Source organism: Ammospiza nelsoni, chromosome 18 (genome assembly GCF_027579445.1).
Source record: "Ammospiza nelsoni isolate bAmmNel1 chromosome 18, bAmmNel1.pri, whole genome shotgun sequence".
Taxonomy (NCBI): domain Eukaryota; kingdom Metazoa; phylum Chordata; class Aves; order Passeriformes; family Passerellidae; genus Ammospiza; species Ammospiza nelsoni.
The window spans coordinates 4,286,529-4,294,969 of record NC_080650.1 but is presented as its reverse complement, the minus strand read 5'-3'; the positions used below and the strand labels follow the sequence as shown (position 1 = coordinate 4,294,969).

The 8,441-nt window shown below is 56.6% G+C and overlaps 2 protein-coding genes across 2 annotated transcripts; one reads left to right on the top strand and one right to left on the bottom strand.

The window, feature by feature from the left end:
• Nucleotides 1–26: 26 nt before the first annotated feature.
• On the bottom strand, nt 27–4,599 carry TCHP (trichoplein keratin filament binding). The gene is made up of 12 exons (XM_059484971.1): nt 4,412–4,599; nt 4,156–4,339; nt 3,947–4,003; nt 3,303–3,371; nt 2,941–3,099; nt 2,621–2,733; nt 2,254–2,320; nt 1,823–1,995; nt 1,518–1,599; nt 1,168–1,353; nt 1,011–1,097; nt 27–566 (listed from the first exon to the last, which is right to left on the bottom strand). The coding sequence occupies exons 1-12, from the start codon at nt 4,582–4,584 to the stop codon at nt 534–536; spliced, it is 1,383 nt and encodes a 460-aa protein (XP_059340954.1). The 5' UTR covers nt 4,585–4,599; the 3' UTR covers nt 27–533.
• A 1,096-nt stretch (nt 4,600–5,695) lies between these two features.
• On the top strand, nt 5,696–8,441 carry GLTP (glycolipid transfer protein). The gene is made up of 5 exons (XM_059485112.1): nt 5,696–5,872; nt 6,546–6,607; nt 6,801–6,934; nt 7,423–7,573; nt 7,737–8,441. The coding sequence occupies exons 1-5, from the start codon at nt 5,770–5,772 to the stop codon at nt 7,917–7,919; spliced, it is 633 nt and encodes a 210-aa protein (XP_059341095.1). The 5' UTR covers nt 5,696–5,769; the 3' UTR covers nt 7,920–8,441.

Genomic DNA, 8,441 nt, shown 5'->3' with positions numbered 1-8,441 from the left:
TTTGCTCATGTAACAAAACCAAATCCTTGTTCAGGTTTCAATTATTCATTATTTATGAAACAAGTGAAAAACAATGGTTAAGTCTCCAGCACCTTCTGGAGAGGAAGTGGACAAGCACTGCTGCCCCAGCACACATGATCTGACTGATTAGCAATGTACATTATTAATTAACCCCTCACAGTCCAGTGGGAAGCCAGGCACAGCCTGATTCTCCAGGGTGGGAGTCTGGCACAGCCCCACAGCTCCTCTTCCTTGGGGAGACAGATTCTTTGGTGGCTCAGGTGAATTTGCTGTGTTGCTTCAGCCTCTCATGTACTGAAATACATGAGCACAACTCCAGAATGCCAAGTGAAGCAGTTCACTTCTTCACTTTTCTTCTCTTCATTTTGGCCACAACTAAATGTTTTCAGAAATCTACTGAGTCAAGTCTTGATCTCACTGTAGGCTATTCCAGAAGCACCATTATTTCAGGAGTTCCTTGAGTCCTCAGAGTTTTCTTTCTGTAGTCTGGAGCTGCATCTCATGCTCATTCCTCAGGTCCAAGCTGCTCTTGGGTAACTGTAGAACTAATGGGGTCAAAACAAAGATCAGCACAAGTTCATGGGCTCTGGAATTAATCCACAAAAACTCTTGAACATGCACAGGAGCTGATGGGCTGGGCAGGGGCTTTAGGTAGGGTTACTCAAATTTGATTTTAGAGCCAGCAAAGCAGGACAGTCAACAAAAACACTGAGCAGGGGATTTGCACTGTACCAACTGCACTAATGCAGCCAATAAATCCCTTTCAGCACTGAGCAACATTTGAGGCATTAGCAACACATCTGCCTCAAAAATTCTTTAAGAGAGAGGGACTAATATATCAATATCAGCAAAAAAAGAAAAGAGAGAAGTGTAGAGCTCTGTGAGGGGAAGTGCCCTGGCACTGTGATGTCTAAAGTGCAGATCAGAGACACTGATGGTGTCACTCCACGCTGGGCTCGTGTGTTGGGGTGACCCAGGTGTGACCTTACCCTGCTGTGCCAGCCCTGCTTGGCCTCCAGGTGCTGCTGGGCTGATCCCTCCTGCTGCTCCTCCAGTCCCAACCTGTGCTCTGTGCCCTGTGCAGGGGAAATTGGGTGAGGTGGGGCAGCCTCAGCAGCCAGGTGTGCACTGGGGAGCTCAGCCTACCTGTGCCTGCAGCTCCCTCCTGTGGCCTCTCTGCTGCTCCTCCTCCTGCTCCTTCTCCCGACGAGTCCCTTCCTTGGCCTCCTCGAGTTCTTTGATCAGCTGCTCTCGATATTTAATGGATTCTTCTTGGGCCCTCCTGTTTAGCTCCATCTTCTCTTGGATCTGGCGCTGCCTGCCTGCAAGGACCTGAGCAAAGGGAGGGGATGGTCACACAGCTCCCAGGAAACACACCAGACAAGCAAAACAATTCCACCCCAGCATGGAAGGTTCTAACTCTCCAGGGGGTGGTGGGTTACAAGTGGAACGATGGTTCCATTGAACCAAGGAACATCATCAATACAGGTCATCACCTCACGCATCAGGCGATCTCTGGCCACCTTCTCCCTTTCCCATTCTTCTTCCCTCTTCTCCCATATCTTTTTTGCTTCTTCCCTAAAGGAGAGAGGAGGAATTATCTCTGAGGTTAACCCCCCTGTATACCCCACAGGCACAGACAAGCTATCCTGTGCTTTAGAGGAGCACTTGGGTTTCTCTTCAGGTTTGTTCCCTGCCTGTTGGTGTGTCCATACCACCTGTGCCTCTCAGAGACCCCCTGACCTGGAACATCCAGCACACATGGAGTCTTCAGGTGAGGTTCAGAGCTGGACAGACTCACCTGAAGATAGTCTCAAGCTCTGCTTCCCTCTCCTTTTCCAGCTGGAGTTGTTCCTCAATGACCTTCTTCATCCAGGCCACGTCTGCCACCGCCCGTCCCTGCCGCGGGCTCTGCCAGCTCTGATCCTCCTCCTCTTTCTCCAGGAGGGCTGATAAGATTTGCCTGTCTGTCTCCTGGAGAAAAAATCATGGGATTAATTATCCAACAGCCTCCCAGCCTGTGTGCAGGGCTCCTCTAGGCATTACTGCTGAGTGTCAAGGGTGTGCTCAGCACGATGCTCAATCTGCTGCTTCCCCGTGAGCTTTGTGCTCCAGCCCTGTGCACAAGCTGGAAGGGGCCCCCTGATCTGTAGGAATCAGAGGCAGACACAAACCACACACAACAAGTTTTTTCACCACACAGCATCTAGAAAGTACAAATGAATCTCTTACCAGCTCCTCCTGTACCTGCTGCGCTCGTCTCCTTAGCTGGACGTCACACTGATGCTTCAGAAAGCGACTGAAGGAGGAAAAAAAGCAAAATTTAAAAAAAGAACAGTATCACACTGACTGTAAAGCACCACATCATTGTACAGCAGCAGCTGGGGAGGTACATCTGTGACAATGAGGAACCTGCTACCAGAAACAAAAAGCAGTAACAGCACCAGTGCCTCTCCTCCTTGGCTGCTGTGGGCAAGTCCACCAAAACTCAGATATTTACATCCTACCACTGCTACCTGGAATATCTCCTGGTGCCCCAAGTACTGCTGTGGGCACAGGAACAGACTCCATCCAGAACAAGCTCCGCTTGATGTCCTACCCAAGCTCGCTCTTCCTCCGCTGCTCTTCCATTTGTTTCCTTTCTTCTTCCAAATTCTCCAGCTCCCACTGCTGCTTTAATAAATTCTCTTGTTCCTTTTTCAGCTTTGTTGCCTAAAAAGGAAAACACAAGCACCAAGAGAGAGTACAACACCCCAGAGAGCATGCTTGACCAGAGTTTGTACCCTGCTCTGCTCCTCTGCAGGCAGGGAAAACCCTCCCTGCAGTGCAAACATGCAGAGAAGAGGTCAGGTCAGCCTTGTTGTATTTCCAAGTGAAGCAACAAATTCCTTTCTCCAATGAGGAGAAAGTCAAGATTACCTTTGTCTCCTGCAGTTTCAGTTCTTCTATCTGCTGAAGCAAGGTTTTCTCCAGCTGAGGCTTCTCTTCCTCTTGTCTCATTCTTTCCAGTGCTTCCCCTCGTGCCGTTTCGTACTCGTTTTCATAACGTTTTTTCTCTTCAAGTTTGGTCACCTCTTCCTTTCCCAAATATAAGAAAACAGCATTTCGGGTTAGCCTGACACAAAGAAACAACTTCTGGCTCAGAAAATCCACAGAGCAGACTCCTGCAAGATGTTAGTGCCCTTCCTGGCAGCAGCTCCCGTGGCACAAGTGTCACCCTCCACCCACACACACATTTCAGAGTCCTCCCAGTGACCAGAACACCAGGGCTGCCCCCATACCTTGTTTTGTTGTGTTGGCTGATCACCCCAAGCCTTCCCCACGTGCTTCTTGTGCAGCTCAGACTCTGCCTGGAGACACAACAGATGTAGCAGGGCCATCAGTGCCAGAGGTTCTGTCCCCCGGGACCTTCCAGACTCTCTGGAGCAGCACCTGAAATGCCAGGAGGATCTGCCTCTGCAGAGATGGACTGATCTGAGTGTCCAAGGTGCCCACCAGGCCCTGAGGGTCATTGTCACATGGGAAACACCACAGTGACAGTGACACGGGACTGCAATGTTGGAGCAGCACTTGGATGGAATAAAGAATGAGGAAGCACCACAGCATGGCAGGTACAACTGAGATATTAAGATTTATATTTTTTGTAATATTTATATTTTATGTGCCTGAGATATTGACATTGTGAGCTCTGAAAATTTGCTCAGAGTCTGAACAGATTTCTGACTTTTAAAAATACAGCTTTGAGAGAACTTTTTAAAACTATTTAAATTTAAACTCTTTCACTTCTCTGCCTTTTGTTTATCAGAACTTGGGGCAGTTGCTGTGATGCAAGATGAGTGACCACAGCAGAGATATGACGATTTTCAAGTTAAAAACCAATTTGATAAATACAAGGCAGCAGGGACTCAAGAGAAAGCAACATCACCTCTCGGAGCTCCGCGTTGTTTTTATTCCAGCGCTCCTGCAGCGGCGGCTCAGCAAACTGGGAACACAGAGCTGGGTCAGGTCAGGATACGGGAGTGCTCAGCATCCCAAACCCCGCCGAGGCTCACAGGGGTTCAGGGCTGGCAACTCCAGCAAGCGCCGCTGGTACAGCTGAAGCACAGGACGAGCAGGGCTGGGCCGCTCCCTCACCTTCCTCCCGCACTCTCCGGGCCCGTCCCGCAGCTCCTGGCTCCGCATCCCGCCCCGCTGCCGCCGCTCCCGCAGCTCCGCCGCCAGCGCCTCCCGCTCCTCGCCCAGCAGCCGCCGCAGCCGCTCCCGCCGCCGCTCCAGCCGCGCCGCCGCCTCCTCCGCGTCCCGCCGCGCCGCCTCCGCGCTGCCGCACACACCGGCGGTGAGCGGGATCCCCGCACCGCTCCGCGACCCGCCGCACCGACCGCGGCCCTACCTGGGCGGGGGGACGCGGGGCTCGCTCCACCGAGCCTGCAGGGAGCAGGCGGCGGCGGCGCGGGCGAAGGCGCGGCTGGTGCTCTCCCACTGCTGCCGGCTGCGCTCCTGCAGCTCCCGCCGCTCGGCCGCCCAGCGCTCCGGGCCGCGGCCCCGCCGCAGCCACAGCGACATCGCAACGCGCCCGCCCGCGACGGCTCCCGCCGAGGGACACGGCGAGACGGGCTCCGCGAGTACGGAGGGAGGCGGGGACCGACGGAGGGAGGCGGGGAGAGAGGGATGGACGGGAGATGGAGCGGCGGCGGGGAATCGGTTCGCTCCGACCCGGCCCGGTTCCGCCGCGTCCCGAGCGCTCGCAGGATGTGCGGGTGCAGCCCTGTGCCGGCTCGGAGCGCGCAGCACCGCGGGGTTTGTGGCGCTGTGAATATCTCAGGGGTTAAAGGTTTCTGTTTCTGCCCGCCTTGGCAGGGCACCGGCGCGGCGCGCCTGCAGCGAACCCAAGCGGACCGGCCCCTGAGTGAGCCGGCACAGCCCGGGCACCGCCGGAGGGGCTGCGGGCATCCCGAAGTGAGCGCTGGATATCCCAGGACAAGCTCCGAGCACCCTGAGTGGGCTCAGGGCACCGCAAGCACCGTGGAACTGGTCCTGGCACCCCAGGAAAGGCTTCAAGCGTCCCGGGAGGGGCTCCGGGCAGCACGGGAGTCTGGCAGCGGGGAAGGAGGCGGCACCAGCCGGCAGCCCCCGCCGGTGACCCGCAGCTCCCCGCACCCGCCTTGTATCCGCCCCCGCCCTGCCAGGCAGCGATCGCTATCGCCCCACGACCAGTTTTTCCAGAATAACCGGTAAAAACACCGCATGTGGGGCCCTGCCACCGGCAAGTCCGCTCCCCACGCAGCGGACGGGCTGAGCCTCTCCCTCCGCTCCCACCTCTTCTTCACCTCTCCGTGTCCCCGCTCGGTGTCGTTTTCCCACCCAACCCCTCACTGAGGTGTGTCATCACTCCCGCGCGTTGAGGTTTGTTTTCCATCTGTTCCCTATAAAATATTTATCTCCCGTGAATAATTAACGCCAGCCCGCCTGGCGCTAGGAACGCGGCCGGGGCAGCGCACGGTGCCGGGCACGGCCAGGCCCCGAGTCTGAGGGGGCGAGGGGGCGTGGTCTCCTCGTTAGACTCAAAGTCCCGCCCCCCGCCACTCTGACCAATGGCTGCGCATCGGCCGTACGGGAGATGAGCAGCCATTGGTCGGAGCGGCGGGGGGCGGAGCGTGGCGTGGGCGCGCTGCCGGGTCGGCCCCCGCTGCCTCAGAGCCCCCTCAGCCGGGGAGCGGTGAGGGGGAAAGGGGAAGAGCTGCGCCGGTCATGGCGCTGCTGCTGGAACACGAGTTCAAGCCGCTGCCGGCTGACAAGCAGATCGAGACTTTGCCCTTCCTGGAGGCCGTGGCGCACCTGCCGCCGTTCTTCGGTGAGACCGGGGTGGCCGGGGCTGGGAGATACGGGCTGGGACCAGGCCTGCTGCGGGCTCAGCCGCTCCGAGTGCCCCCTCCCCGGTTCTGGGTGGTGACCCCCCCTACCTGATCCAGGGCTCACGCCCGGCTCGGCTGCTCTGCCAGGACCGGGGTTGCATCACGATCCTGTCAAACCCGCCGAGCAGCCCCGTTGGGAAGCGTCCTGCCGTCCCCTGGAGCGCCCCATGCAGAGGCATCGCCCGGGGCAGGAGCGGCCATCCCACCCATGGATCCCACCCCGTGTCGGGACACGGGTGGGTGTCGGCGTGGCCGCCCTCGTGGCACAGCGTGCCCGCTGCCCTCCACAATGTCAGCTATTGTGTGGCGGCTCGGTGGCAGCCCCGGAAGGGCAGGACATAGGGCTGCGGACGGGCAGTGTCCGGTGCCGGTCAGGCTGTTCCAGGATGTTCTGCCAGGGCTGTGTCCCGCAGCCATGGGGATTGGAGGTCACTGATGGGGTCGCAGTGGGTGGCAGGGCTGTCCCAAGGGCCAACAGCCGTGTATGAAGCTCAGAGATCCCTTTCTAGTCTCAGTGGCCGGGCTGTGCTTAAAGTGAAACTTGTTATGGGAAGTGTGTGGTGTCCCCTGTGTCACCCATGTCTAGTTGTCCTCCCTCCCTTGTCTGCACAGATTGCCTGGGTACTCCCATCGTCTACTCGCCGGTCAAAGCAGACCTGACTGGAAATATCAAGGTAGGAAGGGACTCAAGTGGGCTCAGAGAGGAGAATCCCTAGGGGAAGATGCTGTGGGACTGGAGATGTTTCAAAGGGCTTTTCTTCCTGTGGGGACTTTGGGCTCAGCAGTGGCTCACCCAGTCACAGTTTATCCCAGAGCTCCTGCTCAAAGTCCCTGCTCATGGGTGCCAATCCCCTTTTCTGCCCTCAGAAAATCCGGGCGGTTTATGACTCCAACCCTGCCAAGTTCAAAACTCTGCAGAACATCCTGGAGGTGGAGAAGGAGCTGCACGGCTCGGCCTGGCCCAAGATAGGTGCAACACTGGCGCTGATGTGGTTGAAAAGGTGATTCACGGCGTCGGGAGCTGCTCTGGTTCTGTCCCGGCATGTGGGAAGCTGGAGAGCTCCAAATGGAGCCTGTGTGGGCTGGGCTGGGCCCTGTGGGCTGGGGCTGGGCAGCTGGAAATGGGGTGCTGTATTTGGGGAGCACAGCTGTTGGGAACCCTCTCCGCAAATCTCCCCACAGGGGAATTCAACCTCAGAGCTTGAGCCCACAAATTGGACAGGTCCAGACCTGGAGGGTCCATGGGGCTGCACCTGCCCAGCTCAGCCCTCAGCCCTGGCCTCACCTGGGGGTTCCATCCTGCCCTGGGGCTCCATCCAGCCCTTCTCTCTCTCTCTCTTCCCTGGATGGACACACAGGGACAAGCACCAGCTTTGTGAGAGGGATGCGCTGCTGGACTGCGGGTTTTTGGGATGCTTGGAAACACCAGGCTGGAAGCTGGGAAGCAGCACCCACTTCCCTGAGCCCAACACCTCTGCTTTTCTCCCAGGGGTCTGAAATTCATTCTGGTGTTGCTGCAGAGCATCTCTGACGGCGAGAGGGATGAGGAGCATCCCAACCTCATCCGAGTGAACGCCTTGAAGGCTTACGAGATCGCGCTGAAGAAATACCACGGCTGGATGCTGCAGAAGCTCTTCACGGTGAGCATCCCCTCCCTCTCCAAGCACCCAGCCACCATCCCTAAGGCTGTTTCCATGCACTGACAAGTGTCTGGAGAGCCCACAACATTGGCACGTAGGAACAACCCCACCCATGGTCTCTGCTGGGTTTGTGGGAGTCAAACACCCTCTCCCTGTTTTATAGGGCTCAGTCTATGCTCTTCCCTACAAATCCGATTTGCTGAAGGCCTTGGAGAAGGGTAAAGAAGTCAAGGAAGAGGAAAGCATAGAAAAAATCCACCAGTTTCTCGCCAGGGTCACTCCAATCCTGGATGCAATTTATGAGATGTACACAAAGATGAACGCTGAGCTGAGCTACAAAGCCTAAAGCTGGCACAGGATTGGCACAGATTAAATAACGTGTGATGGGTGTTCCCTATGTCTTCATCACTGAGGCAGCTGGGGCGGCTCCCAGCTCTCCGGTGACTTCAATTCCTCTCTGGATCTGCAGTGGATAATGTCTTTTCTAACCAAAAAATTAACAGTAATTAACTTTCTATTAAGAATATGGCAATAAAACAATTGTGGGTGTCGCCCTTGGATTTCCCAAGAGGAAGAACAAGTGTTTCTAGTCCCAACCCCTGGATTCCTGTCTCCAGTGGGGCAGGGAATGAAGTGTCCTGCTGATGAATGAAGTGGCACTCGGGCTGTGCCTGGAACCCACCGACGGGCACCTCGTGTTGATTGGCACTGGATTGTCCGGAATGATGCCCGTGGAGGAGGAACTGATGACTTTCCTGGGTGATCCCAACTCCTCCAAGTGCTGGCCTGGGATCAAGCCCCAGTGCTGGGATTCAGAAACCAGGGACTGTCCCCAGGAGCAGCAATTAATAAAAACTGACAGCACCCG